This window comes from Chenopodium album, chromosome 23 (assembly GCF_948465745.1).
Source record: "Chenopodium album chromosome 23, dcCheAlbu1.1, whole genome shotgun sequence".
In the NCBI taxonomy this organism is placed as follows: Eukaryota; Viridiplantae; Streptophyta; class Magnoliopsida; order Caryophyllales; family Amaranthaceae; genus Chenopodium; species Chenopodium album.
Genome location: NC_137856.1, coordinates 33,854,396 through 33,875,191, shown reverse-complemented (window position 1 = coordinate 33,875,191; position 20,796 = coordinate 33,854,396). Strand labels below are relative to the sequence as shown.

Genomic DNA, 20,796 nt, shown 5'->3' with positions numbered 1-20,796 from the left:
GAATTAGTTTTTTAACTATGAGTAGAGGAATTAGTTTTCTAACTATTATTTACAATTCTCCTAAATCTCAATACTCAAATTCTGTACCTTCTATCTTCTTAAGAAAAAAAAGGGTAATATCAATGAAACTTCTCCAATAACAATCTACCCCCACTGGCTTCCCAAATAACTAAGATTTTTTTAACCCGTGCAAAAGATATAACATGTGCATTAACACGAGTACAATCTAATTATTCAATAATAATATTGTTGCCATCACAATTGTTCACCTCTTGCAAATACCTTCAACGCCAAATACTGAATTTATTTGTTACTAACCTCTATCTCTAATAATTAAGCCACATTTGAGGATCATGGAGTTTAGGGATGGTTTGTTCCTCCATCTCCCCTGGGAGTGACCTGGGTTCGATCCTCACCCCACCCCTCCTGTGATAGGAGGGGCACCCCCTGTATCTTACCGTGTAAAAAATAAAAAAATACGTAGTAAAAAAAAATTAAAAAAAATAAAGCCACATTTATGTATGCCCCCAATATCTCTATATATTATTCATTTTTTATGTATCAATTATGAAGACAAGCTAAGGCCAATTTCAACAATCCATTTTTTCTGATCAAATATCCTCAAACTACTCAACATTCATATACACGAAAAAAAAAAATTGCACATCAACCCCCGGTACAGAGAAAATTTTGTAAATAGATCAAGAAAAATGAGTTCTTATTGTTGAAAGATTTTCAATGAACATAACTCATACATATTAGCCGACCCCACTTTTGGGATTAAGGCTTTGATTGATTGATTGATAACTCATACATATTAACATAATACAGAATGTCATCATATTTTACAAGATAGAAAGATAATAATCACAATAAGACATCCAGACATGCCTTATTGTTCTTAGCACAAAGATCAGTTTCAACAAGCCAATCTTTCAACACAGATAATCATACAGTATGTCAAGTATTTGCAAATCTTCAACATAGATAATCTTGAAAAAATCCTGTCTGCCTATATGTTTAAACATGTTCACAACAGTGAATCTATGACAGAATCCTGTTTACTTAAGTTCTAGCATGTTCACATCAGCATATTCACATGCAACTCTTTGGCAGAATTTAAGTTTTGAACAAGGGAATGCACTAAATGCATATTAATCCAATATACTTCGTACAAGATTATCATACTTACGGTGAGCTGAAGATGACGTCCACACTTTAGCTATGCAGCAGGCTTCCCTTACCTGATCAAATTCGTAATCTCTTTCTTTCCCAGCCTCACAGCATAATCATGTCATTATACTATCTCTGAAACATCTAAAGATGTCATTAATGTCTCTAAGAAATCAAAGCTTAGGCTCAACGATATTACAATAACACCTTTGACTATCAAATCACATTTTTTCTTTATGGGTTTCTAGAGGCAAACTCATGGAAAATCTCACCACTCCAACATTTCACGAGGATGCCTGAAATTTAATGGCCAAAACTTGTATGTATTATATTCATTCATTCCTAGGCTTGTCATCCAATTTTACATAATGCTCTTTCTTGTATTATACAGGATAAAAAGAACAAATCCAATCAGAAAATCGGCCTAATAGAAAGAAAAAAGAGAGAGAGAGACAGAGAAAAGGAACCAACACCAATCTAAGGTTACAATCAGTTAAAAGCTCAAAGCTTTAGGCTGGTATAGTCGTTTTCCTTGGTCCAGTGACTCCAGTCTGGTCCAATGTTCTGGTCAGGACCAGTTTTTGAACAGCCCTAATAACAACACCTTGTATTTCGAACCCAGGCTCGATCCCTGCCAGCCTGAAGTGTAGAGTCTGGTCAATAGATGCAGGGGATGTCATGAATTCACCAATAACTAGTTGAATCCATACATCTTTTTGCTTGTCAACCAACACAAGTTCCTCTGCATGGGATGTTCCGGGAGCATAGGAAAAATAAGATCTAGCAGCTTTCAGACACCTTTCAGATGCTGAGAAAGGCACTTTTATCACAAATGCAACTTCATAACTGATTTCTGGCGAGAGATTTCCAGCGTCAAAATCCCCCATCACATAGAAAAGCTTATTACTGAAAGATGCTGGTTTCAATTTTCCCACTGTTATCAATGCTCCATTGCTGCAGCACAGAAATTAACCCAAATAAGAACATGCATCAAGGACTTGAAGACATTCTAATTAAAAAAAAGAGAGACTAAATCTATATTGTGATTCCTCTTTGAAATGTGAATTTACTATAAAAACAAGCACAAACTATTGTCTATACAATAAGTAACGCGAATCAACTATTAAGTACTATAATTTGAATTGAATGTACCAAAAGATCTAAAAACCATCAAATTTAACAGATTCTATCCATATTATGATTACTCTTGAATAGAATTTTGCAGCAACACAACAAATGCAGACTGTTAGCCTATACCTTTCTTCAATTACGCTCCATCCCCAGCAATTATCCAAGGGAACATCCTTAAATGGGTCACACTCAGCCAAAGATAGGCATGTGGCATACAACATGAAGCAATTATAGTAGATGTCATTTTGCTTCACCACCCAGTATTTCTGCATAGTTACATCACAGGTTAAACTGAGTACTTAGGAAATCAGACTCAACTTTAAAGCAGTAACATTGAGAAAAAATAAATTATAGAGATGACTGGTGAACAAGCCTGTGTTTTATTATTCAACAAAACTCCAGCAATGAGCTGCTCGTAGAGCTTGCTGATGGAGGAAAAGTCAACAGGAGTGTCAGATTGTTCAATGATGGCTTCAAAGTTATGCGGCAGCCTAAGGGTTTGTCTTGACCATCCACATTCTTCTGCCTTTTGGACAAACTCCTGGGGCACTCCGAAACACTCGAGTTGCTGAAGGGTGGTAACAAACGGCAAGCCAAGGGGAAACATGTGTAGCATTCCACACTTAATAATCACTAGCTTCTTCAGACAAGGCAGTGCGCTTGGCTGTACCTCCCATATGTTCAATTTTGGGAGACTCGCCAAATATAGCTCTTCAAGCATAGGAAACGAGCCATATCTGCAGGAAAACACAGTCCCCAAGAAGGAATTGGTAAGTTTGAGGAGCTTCAGATGGGCCAATGCTCCAGCTGCCACCATGGGATCTTCATTTTCTAGAATGCTATCCTTCAACTCTAATATTACAAGGTTTGATGGCAATATGAAAGACAATCTGTTCACCTGTAATTTTCCAACCAATACCAGTTTATGTAGAAGTTGGTTGTGAGAGAAGATTGGATTAGCAAGCTGTAAGGCTACACCATCACTCCACTCACAGTGAAATGTATGGAGTCGGCCAGATGTCAGGCTTGGGCAATTGAAGGCAGCCTTCAGATCCTTTTCTGTGCTCACCATCACCTTCAACTTTTTTAAATTTGTGCTCAGTTTAGGCACCTCTCTTGCAAACCAATCGTTCCCTCCACCACATCTAACACCCCACAAAATTTGCAGGTTTGACATAGAACTCAGCTGCAGCTCTTTTAATCTCAAAGGGGATTGAGCAGGCAAATATAGATGCCTAAGTTGCACAAACTTCCCAAATATATTGGGAATTATTATAGGTATGTTGTTATCAGAATCTATGTTTCTGTAGTCTAAAGTCAATAACTTCCTCAAATTTCCTATAGAATTGGGAAGCTTTGTTATATTTGAGGCACGAATTCCAAGGTATCTTAAGTGAATAAAGCTTCCAATTTGTGTGGGTAAGGTACCAGATGCAGTCTTAATGCCCCACAGATTCAACAATCTCAGCAACTTGAAATTGTGGTAGACAATCCTCAAATCTAACGTCTTGGATACATAAGTATTGTGCAAGCTGCTAGATCTTGTCAACAAAACAAGTGACCTTAAATTTGAAACTTGTGTGGGGAAAGTGATGCTGGAGAAGTTAGGAAAATAGAGCTAGTCATTAAATTTCTCCAAAAATAAAGGAGGGAATTAAGACAATGATTCATCCAATTCCAAATATGATAAAGTTATATAATGCATTAAGTAGGATGTGTCTATTGATCTCCTAAGTTACCTGGAATGAAGAGCAGCTCTACGTGGTTGGATTTTCAACAAAGATGCATGAGTGGTATCCTGATCACTGGTACCAGCAGTATAAATTTGAAGAAAACTCTCTTCCTTGGCTTTTTTAACACAAAGATCACGCAATAGATCATGCAAGTGAAAAGCCTTTATGGCTCCCTTATAGTTGGTTCGCACTACCTGAATCAAGAACCGGTGACTCAACTCTTCTAAACATTGCACTGCTACATCTTCTTGGGACATCTCTTGATTAGGTGAGCCAACAAGACCTTCAGCTATCCACATCCGAGTTAGCATTCCAGCTGCAATTTGGCAGTCTTCTGGAAATATACCAAGATAAAGAAAGCAAGGCTTCAAATCATATGGTAGATCCTCATAACTCAAAGCTAGCAAATCCTGTACGCTTGTGCATGTGTCCGTGTAGGTACCCTCCATCACTCGTGAACGTACAGTGTCACTCACCTGCTGCCACTCTCCTATGCTTTCTCTAGTGTTCAAAATCCCAGCTAGTGCTACTATAGCCAAGGGAAGTCCGCCACATTTTTTCAGCATTTCTTTGCCAAGTCTCTCGAAACTTTCTGTGTTGCAACTTTTGCGCTGACTAAGGGCAAGCTTATAAAGCAAGTCCCAACCTTCCTCCTCACTTAAAGGACGTGGCTTGTGGACATATAAATTTTGCTGAAGGTTTTGGGACTGAATGATTTTCTGATTGCGAGTTGTGATGATAATCTTGCTGCCGCTATTTATACTTCCCCATGGAAGGGCAGGAAGTATTTGCTCTAGAGCCTCTTTCCTCCATACATCATCCAGGATGACCAAGTATAGCTTCTCTTTCAAAATGTTGTAGAGCTTATCCATCAGCTCTTCCACATTCAACTTGGCATGAAGCTCAGACGTCTCATTCGGACCACCCACCTTCCTAAGAATTTCAGACAGAACATGACGAGTGTCCCATTCTTGAGATATGGATACCCATGCCATACAATTTATGAAGCACTTTGGATACATGGATGATTGTATAGCTTCCTGGCCAAGGTAGTTTTCCCGCAGCCACCCATTCCAACAATGGAAAGAACTTTTATGTGGTTGTTCCTCTCACCTATAAGTACTTCTAACAACAGCCTTTGCATGTCCTCCTCCAAGCCAACGACATACTCAAAGTTGTCATCATAGTAGTAGCTTCGACGCGGTGGCCTCCTATGACGGGGTCGCCTAAAACCTTCTGCTTCATGGATTCTTCTTAGTCCATGATTATTTAACTTTTCAATGGTTTCCTTAACTTCTTCTCGTGTCTCATATATATGCTTCCCAACTTCATACATCTTTGGGGCACTATGCATGAAGCAAGCAAATCTCATGATCCAGCTCTCTTCAGACATGACTTGTACATTAAGAACATACATGTCAATCACATCCTCAGCATCATATGCAAGCTTTGTAATTTGTCGTATAAGAACACCAATTATTTCCTTATCATGCTTTGAATCAGCATCTTGGAGGTATTGCTGCATCAGTTCAAGCTCTTGCTGAAGGCCCCGTACTTGATCTGCAACATCGAATAATATATTGGCCTCTTGAATCAATATAGAGCCAATCCACTGGACAGCTGATGCAACAATGGATTCTGCCATGGTTGTGAGCTTTGGTGTTTACCTTAGTTTTCCTGTTGATTTCATAGAAATGAATCAATATTAAAGATAGTCAATTCTAACTTACAACTTTTAAGGTGCTCCTAATTATCAGAACTTTGTTAATGGCGGAGATTTCAGCTTTTGGATCATGCATAGCATTTTCCTTGATAATATTCATACTATTACCAATAAAAGAGGAGTAATAGATAGTTCACTTATAGTATGAGTTACTGGTTAGTGCAGACTCTACAGAGAATGATTCTCTGAAGTTGTTACAAAGACCAAGATAAATAACATCAGAAATTTCATTAGACAGTTACCAAACTAGCATCCAATTGAACCAATAAAATAGTGCCATCAACTTTGGATTGAGACCCCACAACCAGTGAATAATATACAATAAACAATCATAAACAGCAACAACCAAGCCACCAGGGTATATTATACAATAAACAACAAATGTGTGTTTAAAAAAATTGTAAAATATCAAGAAAATTGATAGACATAGAAATCCAAGAAAACCAGTGTATAATAATATGAATACAACATATGTAACAGGAGACTTACACGCGAGTTACGAGTTTACAACTCACTAGAACAGGCTGTTCTTTGATGGGAAGCTATGCTAGGTACGTAGAAGCTAACGAGCAGTGATGTGAGATGAGCACAACTGCACAAATCTACAAGAATGACAACCTCAAAGAAAATTTTAAGTAAACATTCATGTAAACACTCTTCTGTTCCAACTTCTTAACATGGTTAGTCAATATACCAAATAGAGGTGACAAACAGTTTGTTCAGGTTGGATCAGTTTCGGGTATGTTTCATAGGATAGATCAGGCAAATTGTAAGTGCTCATCACAGAAGCCGTGAACTTATACTATTGTAGAAATCAAAGTCTGTCAGAGTCAAGCAAGTCAACCTCTCTTTTATTAAATAAGAATAAGAAATGGGGATAATTTTCAAATAATGAGCAGTCAAACTCTTGAATTTTCTTTACCAATTCTGGCAGCCTCTCACATCATAATTAAAAGCAGAAGTCATAACTATCTTAGTGCTTTGCAAAGAATTATAGAACTACCCCTTATTGCTAGAATTCACCACCGACTAGAATTGATTATTAAAATATACAAGTATACAAGTGGAATGCAAAGAAATCAACGACAATTTATAATTCAATTTACAAGTATGTTCTTCTTTTGTGAACATGTTCTTCAATAGAAACATAATAAATCACAATACCAAACAACAGTTTCTATACGCCATCTGCCGTAACATTCAAATAATAAGCCATCCTCTATTCCTCTGCCATTACTAATAAGCAATACATAGGTCATTTTAAAATAGATTAAGTTTGTGTCAAATTAGAAGCATGATATATTGACTGTAATGCAGATCCCATCATCATCCTTTTTCTTTAGAACCGCCACAAAGACCAATACCACCACATCGATCCCCACTACCACATATTTGCACCACCACCACCACTACTGTCACCACCATTATCACCTTTCCGGCTTTCCCCGCATATCTGGACTCAGATTGGAGAAGAAACATGCAAATTTCACCTAAGAAAATTAATAATCACCCACCAAAAATGCCATTATAAATGCACCAAGACTCCAACCCACATGCATATTTATACTTTCCAAATTCCAATCATGCGTTTTATGGAATTTCTAAGTTCATTAAATTTTCGTAAAAAAAATGGAAATAGGCTTGTAAATAAAGGACGGAGGGAGTACTTGACTTGAATAACACTGAAAGCGCCATAAACTACTCTAAGGGCCTGTCTGATTGATTGACTGAACGGAACTCAACTGAACTAAACTAAAATTATTGGAGCTGAGGTGAGTTGAACTGAACTAAATTGAATATTTTATGAGAGAAGGAAATTAAAAATAAGAACTGAAATGAAATGAACTTATTTCAGCTGAACTGAAAATAAGTTGAATAGAATAGACCCTAACTAAAACTTTTTTTTAAAAAAAAAAGAAAAAAATACAGCCTTAATAATATTTTCAGTACTGCTATGGGCGGTGGCCTGGTGGGAGTTGTGATGAGTGAATTTTTGCAATTGCTAGTGCCAAAATAAAAACAAAATCCAAAGAATGATTCAATCAATTTAATACTTGAATCATGTATACTGAAATTGGAAATTTTCAAGAAAGAAGACCAATTTCCCTTGTTGTCGGTAGAATTAAACCTTAATTTATTCCAAAAAAAAAAAAAAAAAAAAAAAACTGATCTAATTCCAGTTGCAGGAAACAACACAAGATAACTCAAAGACAATTAGCAACAAAATAATCTTAATAAATGGCAAGTACAAATAAATTTAGAGCACATAAAATGAGTAAAATGGCAAATACCAGAAGAAGCTAATCAGTAATCACTGGTACTGATACTCCGACCCGTATAGCTCAAGAAGCTCTTGCCAATTCTCTGGAATTTTGGAATTGGATATGAAATTATCTCATAGAATATCCATCTTGAATTTTCAAACCCGCTTTATGGAGGATTTTTTGCCTTTTTTTTTTTTTTTTTTTTTTTTACAAGAGGAGGATTTATTGTTGGTAATCAACATCAGAAACTTGGAATTACTCTGTGAAGAAGGTCCTACAGGCTACCGCATTATTGATGCCTTTTTAGCCTAAATTTCTAGGCCAAATAAACATTACTCGTATCTCTTTATTGCCTTGGTAAAATTACAAACATCAACAACATTTAAATTACCATTATATAGTTGTATAATAGTGGGGTTCAATTTCAAAAAAAAAAAAAAAAAAAAAACATTTCTATTGATGGCGTTGATTTAAAATCTCATGAGTTAGTTTCTACATACTTCCTCCATTGCTATTTAGTTGACACATTTGATGTAGGCACATATATTAAGGAGAAGAGAGAGAATAAGATAATGAAAAAGCAAGTAGTTAGCTTGTAAATGCAAGGTAAAAAAGTTACCTCAAAAGGAAACGTGTCAACTAAAAAAAAACTTTCTAAAAGAAATACGTGTCAACTATAAAGAAACGGAGGTTGTATTATATTTTGTTTGTAACAATTTTACCAACTTGCGCCTGTGTTGGGCGAATACACCCCAAAGTTAGGATTATTTTATACGTGAAAGTAGGGATTATTTTTAACAAATTTTCCAATTCAAAAATAACATAAATTCGATTGAATCAAATCAAATTAATATATTTAATTCAAATTAGCAGTACATTTTTAATTAATTAAATTAAATTAAAAACAAAAACAAGTTCAATCTACTTATAACTTTGTTTTGCTCATGCTTGTTCCCGATTGTCCTATCTTTATGTTATTTGTGAATATCAACCATTTTTTAGATAGTGAAATTTATTTTCAATTTTGATTGAGCAATTTTGTGCTTGCATGTTTGAGTGATTAAAATAATAATCGAAAGATTTTTTTGTGGTTTTTGTTGAGACTAATAAAGGACTTGATAATGTTAAAATGGTGGGTTGGGAAATTAGGGAGAAAAGGTGGGGAGATAGAAAGTGGAGAGGAATGAAATTGAAATTTTGATTAGTTTTTGTTTATTTTCATTTATATGCTCTCATAACTTTTTATGTTATTTTATTTTAAACATATGTTATTTCACTTAATATGTTGGAGTATCATGAGCATAATATTCCAGTAGTACCTAATACTAACTCGATGGTGGGTGGTTGGGAAAAGTTTTTATATAAAAAGTTGTCTATCTAATGTAATTATATAATTAACATTTAATAAAATTTATTATATTATTTTAATTAACATAATGACTTTTTTTTAGTAAGTTTTAGGTTATTGGACCTATTAAGAGAAAATACCCTTCAAAAGCCAACTTATTTTAGGTTAATCGAAAGGTTGACTTATTTTAAGCTAACCACCCAAAGATTGACTTATTCTTGACAAATTTTCCTTTAAACAATGAATATTACTACTATTACTATTATTTTAAAAAGAAAAAAAAAAAAAAAAAAAAAAAAGCAATACATAAGAACGAAATACATCATCATCTTTTTTCCTCAATTAAACAAACAAAAAAAAATTATGGATGATTGTGACTATAAAAATGAAACGATAAAATTTGTAAGATTTACCTCTAGAGTAGTAGCAACGAAGACTGATTACCAACGACTTGCTCAAAGATTTCACTTTTTAGTTTTTATTGACTTGTCAATCACGTGTATTGCCATGATTTATTTTTTGGGACACCTAAGAAAGAATACAAGACATCATTTTATGAATGAAGCCACTGAAGGAGTTTGAGAGTATGTGACTTAATTTTAGTTGAGCTTAATTGAATACAATTACTTCTTTAATTAATTCGTGTTGCTACATGCTTGTAAGACCCATAAATATTTAACTAAGAACTCCTAAGAAAATGTGGCAACAACTTTTTTGGTTCATTCATTCAAAGAAAATTAATCAAATATAAAAACTAAAAAACTTAATAAATTAGAGGAATGAAAACTTGGAACACTTGGCTTCTTGTAACCATATAGTTAATCACATTAGCTTAATTTGTAACATAATTAACGTAGATTACAGATGATGATATCAACAAGTTGAAGGGGGGACAATCATGGGCTTCTTCGCTTGGTTATCTTCGCTTGTGAATTTGCGGTGTTTGGACAACAATTAGTCTAAGGTACACCCTTGTGCACCTTAGATAGGTGCAACAACGTAAAAATAAAAAAAAAAATCAACACTACGCTCTACAAAATGAACATTTAGTAAACAAATATGAACATTTAGTAAGAAAATATGAACATAAAAAAATATGAACATTTAATAATAAAAAATGAACACGTAAAAAAAGTGAACATTTAATACTTATATGCATATATTTCATAATCATATTATTTTTTATTTCTTTAAATTTTTATGTTCATAATTAAATGCATTATATTCATAATAATATTTTATATGTTCATATATAATTAATTTCAAATATTCATAATGTAAATATGTAGTGTTGTTCATAAAATATTAATTAAATCTGTTTATGCATATGTTGTCTTTCTTAAATGTTTATGTTCATATTTTTTTTTACGTATATGTTCACCTTTTAAATGCTTATATTCACTTTAAGAAAACCAATGCTTACGTTCATATTTTGAAATCTTAAGTTCACTTTCTGAAATGCATAAGCTCATATTTTTTATGCCTATGTTCACTTTATGAAAAACTTATGTTCACATTTAAGGGAACCTATGCATATGTTCATATTTTGCATGATTATGTTCATTGATTAAAAAAAAAAAGCACAAAATCAGATAAAATTCAATTCGTTAGAATTAAGAAAATCATATACTACCTCCGTTAACATTTAGTTGCAACTTTGTAATATTTTATGTCTCTCAAATAATACCCTAAAGTTGCAACTAAATGTTAACGAAGGTAATCGAAGTTAATCGATCACAAAGCCACCACATAAGAAATCGAAAATCACACATTTTTATGCCTAAGTTCACTTTTGGAAAAGCTAATGTTCATATTTTTTTATACCTATGTTCACTTTTCGAAAAGTTAATATTCATATTGTACTGTTGTTACACCTAATTCTAGGTGTATGAGTGTGTACCTAAGAATATGCGTTTGGCCATTACCATCAACATCAATATCAATATCAACAAGTTGGAAGGCCCACTCCCTAATTTTTTGTCCAACATCACCTTCCTAAGATTCCTTGACCTCTCAAATACCAATTTGAATGGGTCCATCCCACTTTGGCTTAGTAACATGAAAGTCTTTGAATATCTTGACCTTAATGTGAATAGTTTTAGTCATGTTGAAGGAGGGACAATCATGGGCTTCTTGGGGAATCTATGCCATCTTAAGACACTATACTTATACTACCTCCGGTCCAAATTACTCGCAACTTTGGGGTATTATTTGTGAGATATAAAATATTCTAAAGTTGCAAGTAATTTGGACCGGAGGTAGTATAATTTTACAGAATGAGGAGAAATTTTAAGCCTTAGGGCCTGTTCATATTTACTGAGCTGAACTCTGAACTGATTGGAGCTGAACTGAACTGATTGGAGCTGAAATGAATATTTTTTGAGAGAGGGAAATTAAGAGCTGAGCTGAACTGAATTGAAGTAAATGTAAACAGATCCTTAATTATGAAAATTTCTCTGATTGCACCCATATGATTTGGAGGAGAAATTCTAAGCCTTAATCATAAAAATTTCTCTAATTTTCCAGTCTAGTTCACAAGGGGAAATCTTTATTATTATGGACAATGGACAATAGTGTTGATGTAATGATGTTAGCATGCAATGTTTTAATAACAGCCTTAGAGTAATAAGTACTCCAAAATATTTGCCGGGAAAAAAAAAAAAAAAAACTCAAAAATATTGTTTTTTAATATTCAACTGATTAACGTTGTGGCAAACAAAGAGGATGAGAGTTCAGTAAGGACAAAGAAGGTTTCATAGTAAAACCAATTGGTAATAATAAAGGTAACTCATCTACCTTGTAAAATGAACCATTTTTCCTCTTTTTCTGAAGTGGGACGCTCATAAGTCGGTTTATAATTGGTTTCAACGCTTGGTTACTTACTGAATTCCACATCATTGTAGAAGTCGGAACATGTAATTATGTTTCTTTAATTAAGCTGTTCATATTCAACCTGTTCATGCATCAATCTGCGTGCTAACATCACTTCTTACCATTAAAAAATGACTTGACCAAGAATGATGACTTCTTTAAAAATTACTTATTGAGTCAAATTAACTTGCCACTCGCACTTATTACGCTGCATATAATTAAGCTTAGCTTAGTGAGTCACTGTTAGTTAAGTTCGCTTATTATAATGTTTAGATTTGGGAGTTTGCACAAATATAGATTTATTTATGTCTAAACTAGTCAGCCTTTTGTTTAATTAATGGGATTAGGTTTTAGTAGCTTAATTATTTAGCCTACATGTTCATATGCCAAAGTTAAGCACGCATGTTCGTATGGCAGTTTATTAAATTGTTATGAATTCCTTTACCCCACGTACCCAGAAATTTCCTCTAGTGGCAATTTCGAGAAGGTCTCATCTATAATTAGAGTTGTCAAAACTTGAATCGAGTAAGAAAATAGAGTAACTAATACGAGTACATTATTTGTGGTCTTGTGGATATGGCTTAGTATTATAAATGATCTTGTCTACACCTTGCCACTTATTATACGAGAGAATTAATCTCTAGTATGTAATGTACATTATTTCATAGAGAAATTAGTAATTACCATATGAAAAATTCAAAAATGTTGAGAAACAAATTTATATCCCAACATTTTAAGCATTTTTCAAGATCTCCCTTTGCTTATGCTAGGCAAATAAGCTCAAAACCTCTATTAGCTGCTGAAGATCATCAGCACTATGTTGCAAGCAGCAGCGTGAACTCGAGTGACTATTTGGAGAAGAAGATGAAGGCAATGCACCACCAACAGCAGCAGTTATCGCGGCATAGTAATATAACCAGCATATACCGCGTGCCAGAAAAATTACGACACATTCAACCAAGAGCTTATGCGCCTCAGTTCATATCCATTGGCCCCTACCATCGTAATTTGCTTGAGCTGCAGGCTTCAGAGAAGCTCAAGTGGCTCTCGATGTACAGCCTTGTCGGCTTAGGTGAACAATCGAGGGGTAAATTAGAGAGCTTAGTGGCTGGTTTAAAGAAAATGGAACATGAAGCTCGAAAATATTACTCTGAAGATGTAAAATTAAGCAAAGATGAGTTTGTAAGTATGATGCTTCTTGATGGATGTTTCATAGTTGAGCTCTTTAAACAGCTTAATGAAAAGAAATTCGCGTCTTCAACGACGACACTTCTTCCTAAGAGGTGGATGTTACCTGCTGTTCGTCGAGACCTTATAACTCTTGAGAATCAACTTCCTATGATTGTCCTTGAGAAGATCTTCGACGAAACTAGGACACAATCGATGGAGAAGACCTCGTTAGAAGAGCTAGCTCTACGCTTCTTCAACCCATTGATGTGTAGAGATGATAAATTACTACGACGAAGCTATGAATCAATTGCAAGCAATCCTAAGAAAACTACTCATCATCGTCACTTGCTTGACCTCTTCCACTCTAGCATCACTCCAGGGGATAAAGAGACGCGAGTTCAGGAGGAGCACATGTACCGTTCAGTGAGGGAGCTAAAAGAGGCAGGAATCAAGGTACGAGTTTTGGAGTCGACACAGCCACTAGAGCTTAAGTTCGAGAGAGGAGTGTTAAGGATGCCGAGCTTACAAATTGACAATCACACAGAAAGCTTCTTCAGGAACATCGTTGCCTACGAACAATGCCACCACGTGTGCAAGCCGGACATAACAACATATCTGTTCTTTCTAGACAAGCTCATTAACTCAACTAAAGACGTCGAGCTTCTACACTATGAAGGGGTGATACAACACACATTAGGGAGTAATAGACAGGTAGCTAAGCTTATCAATAAGCTTTGCATCGAAGTAGAACATGATGGTAAGGAGTCTTATTTGTATGATGTGGTGAGAGACATTAATAAGTATTCCAATAAGTGGTCGAGCAAGGCCAAGGCTAAACTAAAACATGATTATTTCTGTAATGTGTGGGTTGGTATATCGACGATAGCTGCTCTGTTGCTGATCTACCTTACCTTACTGCAAACGAGCTGCGACGTGAAGCAGCACCTGCAGGAAAACAAGGGACTGTGGAATGGACTTCACTCGTTTCTTATTGATCCTGTTGAGTGGATTCATAACTTTGTTGGCTCTGCTCAAAATATAGAGAATGAGAAGTAGATCCTATATTTTTAGTATTGCATTTGAATTTGTTTTATTAATATTTTAGTTAAGCTATCATGCTTGCTTTGGTCCAAAATGTTTGTTGCATATGAAGTGTGGTATAAATGATCAATTATCTACTAAAAATCTAAAATTGAATGAAAGATATGTACAAACACCTCCAAAAAGCTCTTTTTAAAACGCTCCCCATATGTTAGTATTACTGTATAACTTATGAAATTAACAACTACTCATATTATGTAACACTTGCATTATTTAGACTTTTAATAAATTTTCATACTACACTCTTCTTTAATAATATCTTGATCAATATCTATTGTTTGACTTCTTATACTACGTATGTAATTAACTTGCCACTTGCTCATTCTGTAATTAAGCTATCACGTTCCATTAATTAATAATTAAGATTTCCTCAAAAAATAAATAAATAAATAAAAAAATTTAAAAAAAAAATAATTAAGATGTTTCGTTATCGAGATTCATACAAGTAGAGTGTAGCTAGTGGACCTAGCTAGCAATGAGAGTGATAAAAAATTGAATAAAAACCTTCGGATATATTACTACTCCAGTAGTTTATTCAGCGAGTCAATAGCTCGGTTTTGCTAATAACGTTTGAATTTGGAAGTTTTTTTAGATCATATGAAGTATTAATATCTTTTAACCTTGATCCATGATTTCGTTGAACTTCAAAAAACTTATTTTGACTTAATTCACACAAAAAAAAAGTTCAGATAATATTAATTTAAAATTTTAAACACAATAAGTTTAGCAAAATACAAATAAAGTAAGCTCGATAACTTGAAGTCTTGAATCAAACAAACCCTTGATAAAGTCAAAGCATCACTTAAGGTCAATTTAAACTATGATATAGAGTACGGACTACGGAGCAGTAATAATTAGCCTACACGTTTAATCCATATGCCTAAGTTAAGAACGAGTTATTGCTATTAGGACATTTAATAATTTGAAGTCTAATTTATTCCTACAAAGTCTTCTACTCCTTCTAAATTTGGTATTACATCTACATCAAAGTCTTACATGTAGTTAGAGTTGTCAAAATTTAACCCCATTCAAGAAAAAAGGCTTAAATTAGCTCTGATTTGCTCTTTAAATTAGCTTTGTTTCATTTCCCCTCATTGTATAACACACAACAATATAATAGCTATCAAAAGTCAAAAAGAATGTTTAGGAACAAATCTAAATCTCTACATTTACACCATTTCATAAGATTTTCCTTTGCCTATGCTAGGCAATTATGCTCAAAACCTCTGTTACCTGAAGAACGTTATGTTGCAGGCAGCAGCGCGAACTTGACTGACATGATTATTTCTGTAACCTGTGGGTTAGTATCTCGACGATTGCTGCTCTGTTGCTGCTGTACCTTACCTTGCTGCAGACGAGCTGCGACGTGAAGGAGCACCTGCAGGAAAAAAAGGGAATGTGGGTTGGACTTTACTCGTTTCTTATTGATCCTGTTGAGTGGTTTCATAACGTTGTTGGCTCTGCTTCAAAATCTATAGACAGGGCTAAAGGCGGCATTGAGCCTGCAGATGAGCCTCCATCTGTTAGCCCTTGGGAGTGCATTTGAATTTCTTAACAACAATGTCTTCTTTGAACTACAAGGAGTATGAATTGTAGTAAAATGCTTTATAATTTGTAGGAATGATGACATGTTTAAGTATCTAGTACAGAGTATTGTAGTATGAATGCTTGAAAATAAAATGGAAAAATACACTTTAATAATTTCAACTATTGGCGATTTACCTAGAATAATCCCAACTAAGGATTATTTTCTAACGATACCAACTGTGCCTCTTATTTTCTTCCAGCGGTCCCAATGACCGGTAACCTGTTGAAAAGGTAATTTCAAATTTTTTTTTTTTTAATAAATGACACGTGTCAACAAGTGATTAGTTTAGATTTAAAAAAATTAGAAAACAAAATTAGAAAATAAATAAAATCATAAAATTCAAAAAAAAATTAAAACAGAAAATTAAAAAATAAAAATTAAAAAAAAAATCAGAAAATGAAAAAAAAAATTAGAAAATTAGGAAAAAAATTTTTTTAAAAAATCAGAAAATATAAAAAAAAAAATTAGAAAATTCATCAAAAAAAATTAGAAAAGGATAATAAAAAAAACAAAAAGTTAAAAAAAAATTAAAAAAAAAAAAAGAAAAACCCCCGAAACCTCCCAGCCACACCCTACCACCACCTCATAACCCCCAAAACCACCCTCCCTCCCCTTTCCCCGCCGGCGGCCAACCCCCCAAACATCCCAAAATGGCCGGCCGACACCCATCCATCTCGGTAAACACTCAGCCAGCCCAAAGCCACCCTCCGAAACTAACCCCCAAAACCACCCCCTCCCACTTCCCCGGCCATCAAAACAACCCCTCCTCTTTCCCCTACCGCCGAAATGGCCGATTTTGACGGTGGGATAAAGGAAGTGGAGTTGTTTCGAGGGTTGAGGATAAGGAGATGGTGGTTATGGGGGTCGGGGAATAGTGAGTGGGGTGGTTTCGGGGTTGATTTTGGGCTGACCGAATGGTTTCCGAGCAAGGTGGGTGTCGGCCGGCCATTTTGGGATATTTAGGGGGTTGGCCGCCGGCGGGGAAAGGGGAGGGAGGGTGGATGGCTAGGTTACGGGGTGGTGGGAGGGGTGGCTGGTGGGCTTTGGGTTTTTTTTTTTCTAATTTTTTGATATTTTTTATTAATTTTATGAAATTATTCTAAGTGGCTGATTTTTTTTTTTTTTTTTTTTTGTTATTTTCTGTTTACTATTTATTGATTTTTTTTTTAATTTCAAATTTTTTATTTCAGATTTTTTTTTTTTAATTTTCTGTTTTTAAATTTTCTAATTTTTTATAATTGTTTTATTTTTTTAATTTCTAATTATTTTTGTTTTTTTTAATTTTTGACCAATCGTGTGTTGACACGTGGCATATGACTTGTTACAACAGGTTAATGACCCGTAGTTGACTGGTTGGGTCTACTAGAAGAAAATAAGAGGCATAGTTGGTACCGTTAGAAAATAATCCTTAGTTGGGATTTTTCTAGGTAAATCGCCAATAGTTGGGATTATTAAAGTGTATTTTTCCAAATAAATTTCCTCCGTTTTTTTTAAGTGCAACACTTAAGCTTTTTCTACTACGAAGTATTATTTAGTGGCTTTGATGTGTTTATTATTATTATTTTTTTCCAAACGTATAAAAACAAATGTTAGCATGTACTATATGTTATGTTGTAAGTTTACAATATATATATTTCATATAATAATAATAATGAGTCCAAATGATATAATATTATATACAGTGCATAATATGCTAGAAGTATTTTTAAATTTTGGGTTTAAATTTGTATAGTATATAGTAATGTATAGTTCCATTTTCTTTGAATCTTCATTCTATGTAGAAATGGTGCAGCAATAACTAATTAATCAGTTAATTATGCACATCCTTTAAACCAAAGAAAGTCAAATACATTGCTAGTAAATTTGGTATTTATGCATGTTATCTGAAACAAAATCATCTCCTTATTACCACTATAAGTAGTTCATTTACATTATAAGAGGCTCTAACTTTCACTAATTACTTCCTTTTGAATTTTAGTTAATTAGTTGTAATATTATGGAGGGGGCTTCAATTAAACTAGCTCTTTTTGCTGTTTTAGTGGCTTCTGCATCCAGTGGCGGATCTAGCCTTGGTCCTGCTAGGTCACGTGACCTAGCAGATTTTTTTTTTTTTTTTTTTTTTTTTTTTTTTTTTTTTTTTTTTTTATTTAAATGGCACCTATTGGAAAATAAGATATAAGCATTATTTTTGGTTATAAGTTAGCAATACAATATGTTATATGTAGCTTAGTGGTTGGAGGGATTGGGACAAAGCCCAATTAGCAAGGCCCTAACCACACAAGTCTTGAGTTCGAGCCCTATTTTGGGTATTGTGACTTAATTGGCTATAATATTCTAAAACCACTTGGGTAGAATAGATAAGTTGCAAAAAGATTGAATTAATCTATTTTTGACAATATTGGATTTTGTAATTAAATTGAAATTGTGACTTAATTTTCATAAAAAACATATGATATAACAAGTTTCTTTAGTCCCAAGCATCCTCCTCCACAAACTCATCGTCTATCACAAAATTCATCCACCTTCGATATGCGGTCGATGAGTGATGATCGATATAGGTGACAGTGACCCAACACCTTAAAAATCCTGGATCCGCCACTGTCTGCATCATGTAGGTGTCTCAAATATTTTTCTGTGCTTTGAGTTATACTTCGTCGTAGTTTTATTTATGAAGTTAATGAGCATGTTAGATTTGATTCAAAGTACTACGTACAATTAATCTAACTTGTAAGTATTGCGTTTTGTAAGAGTAAAAAGAACGTATTAGTGTGTCACTATTATAAAATAAGAGGTCTGAAAGTTATTTTACCAATTTATAAGCCATGATAAAGATAAACTAGTACAAGCAACATTTATTTTTAATAACAGTTACACCCTTAGTACTTGTTAAAGCTAGCCCAAATATATAACAATTCTTCCATTGTCTTGCAGTTCTAACTCCATTCGCAGTTGAAGCAATAGGCAAGAAACAAACACTTTCATGTGCACCATCACCCGCGCCAGCATCTGCACCGGCACCTAACATTGTAGGAGTACCACCAAGTCCACCATATCAAATCCATGGGTGTGGTTACCCGTGTAGCGACTGATTGTGATGCGCCTTGTACAATATGTTGTGCAAACCAAACATGTTGTTATGACGAGCCCACGGATCTTTCACCGCAACCAGCTGTTAGTAGATAAGTAAATTAAACGAAAGTACTTATCTCAATGTTGTGTAGACCAATTGACAATTGCCGCGTCGTGGTAAACCACTGACCTAAAAGACGATTCCGCGCTACCCCGGTGCAGTAGACATCAAGCGGTCGCCCTCCAGGATAAGCACGGCGCCGGAATTTGTGTGCACTCACAAACCCGACTGGAATTCAGAATACTTGCCCAAAACCGAAGGGATATATTATTAAGAGAAGGTAAGAAGTTAAAGATGGATGGTTTTGTTGTCATATATTTCGGAGGTGAATAATGTTGATTTATAAGGCAATGGAGGGAGTAAAAACAACCAGCAATTAAAGGGAATGGTCATCAATCAAGTGGTGTAACATCCACCCATTAATCCCCAATAAGAGCTAGCTTTAATCAACATTAAAAGGGTAACGGCTAGTCTTTAAGTAACAACATTAATCAGCAATAATGCCCATTAAATTAGCAATAAGAGGAAGCTAAAATTAAGGGATTCCAATAGCCATTAAATCCCAACCGTCAAAAGAATAAACATTGTAACTTTCTTGGTTTTACTTCAAGAACTTCCAACAATCCCCCACAGGTTCGAAGAAGTGAAAAGAAAGAAAGAGAGAAAATTGGTTTTGGGCAAAACAAAACAATTGCATAAGTGTCAATGTCTCGCGACTTGAATTAACACATAGTGGACATCAAGCTATGATCCCTCACCTACCAAGTGACCTTCGTCTTGAACTTAATAGGGAGTTAGGGACCCGTCACTTTGAGCCACACAATTGAACATGTATAATATTCTGAAATTCCGCGAATAAAGGTGACGCATTATACTGGCCATACGTCCAGCCTGGATGCTCATAGGTGCTCTAGAGTATTAGCCCACCCAATACTCATAGGAAGCGGCCACACTTCCACACCTAAGTAGGTGAATCCCATCAAGTGTGAGCTACATCACACCACCAAAAATATGGATATGGGTTCATTAAGAGCCATTTGCTCATCCTCTTTCCATTTGTAGCAAGCACACATCAAACATCTAGGGATGGACAAAATCAAATTTTGTGCTTCCGAATTATTTCATAATGTTCCCCTTTGAACTCATGATGAGTAGGAGTTGATTACTTGTAATTCATACTTTGGGCTTTTAGTCCCATCCCTTCCGATGTTACCAAAACTAGTTTTATACACAGGCCTTTATTAGTTAACGGATCCGTAACATTCCTTTTAGACTTTTTCTAGTCTAGTGATATCACCCTATTCGACAATTTATCTCTGACATCAACCATTATAGGCATGGTTCAATCAAAAGTAACTTCAACTTGCAAATCACAACGAATTCCCCTACAATGGGATATTTGCAAGCACATTTGCTCATAAGAGCCATATACTCTTGACCATCTTGCCTCATAATAATCTGTCAATTCAAGAGCAATAAATTTAGATTATTCCAAAACAAACATAGCAAAACAAGGTTGCTTAGCACAAATTCAAAACATAGCTCCACCACTTAGTGGTGCAGA

The 20,796-nt window shown here is 34.7% G+C and overlaps 1 protein-coding gene and 1 pseudogene across 2 annotated transcripts; one reads left to right on the top strand and one right to left on the bottom strand.

Annotated features, from left to right (window-relative positions):
- Window positions 1-1,475: 1,475 nt before the first annotated feature.
- LOC145607719 (putative disease resistance protein At1g50180) lies at window positions 1,476-8,200 on the bottom strand (annotated as a pseudogene). Its single transcript, XR_014105615.1, has 5 exons — window positions 6,250-8,200; window positions 4,044-5,714; window positions 2,678-3,899; window positions 2,431-2,570; window positions 1,476-2,127 (listed from the first exon to the last, which is right to left on the bottom strand). The product of XR_014105615.1 is annotated as a putative disease resistance protein At1g50180 (transcript).
- Window positions 8,201-12,945: 4,745 nt separating this feature from the next.
- LOC145607432 (UPF0481 protein At3g47200-like) lies at window positions 12,946-16,060 on the top strand. Its single transcript, XM_081663083.1, has 2 exons — window positions 12,946-14,346; window positions 15,869-16,060. The coding sequence occupies exons 1-2, from the start codon at window positions 12,946-12,948 to the stop codon at window positions 16,058-16,060; spliced, it is 1,593 nt and encodes a 530-aa protein (XP_081519209.1).
- Window positions 16,061-20,796: the final 4,736 nt, after the last annotated feature.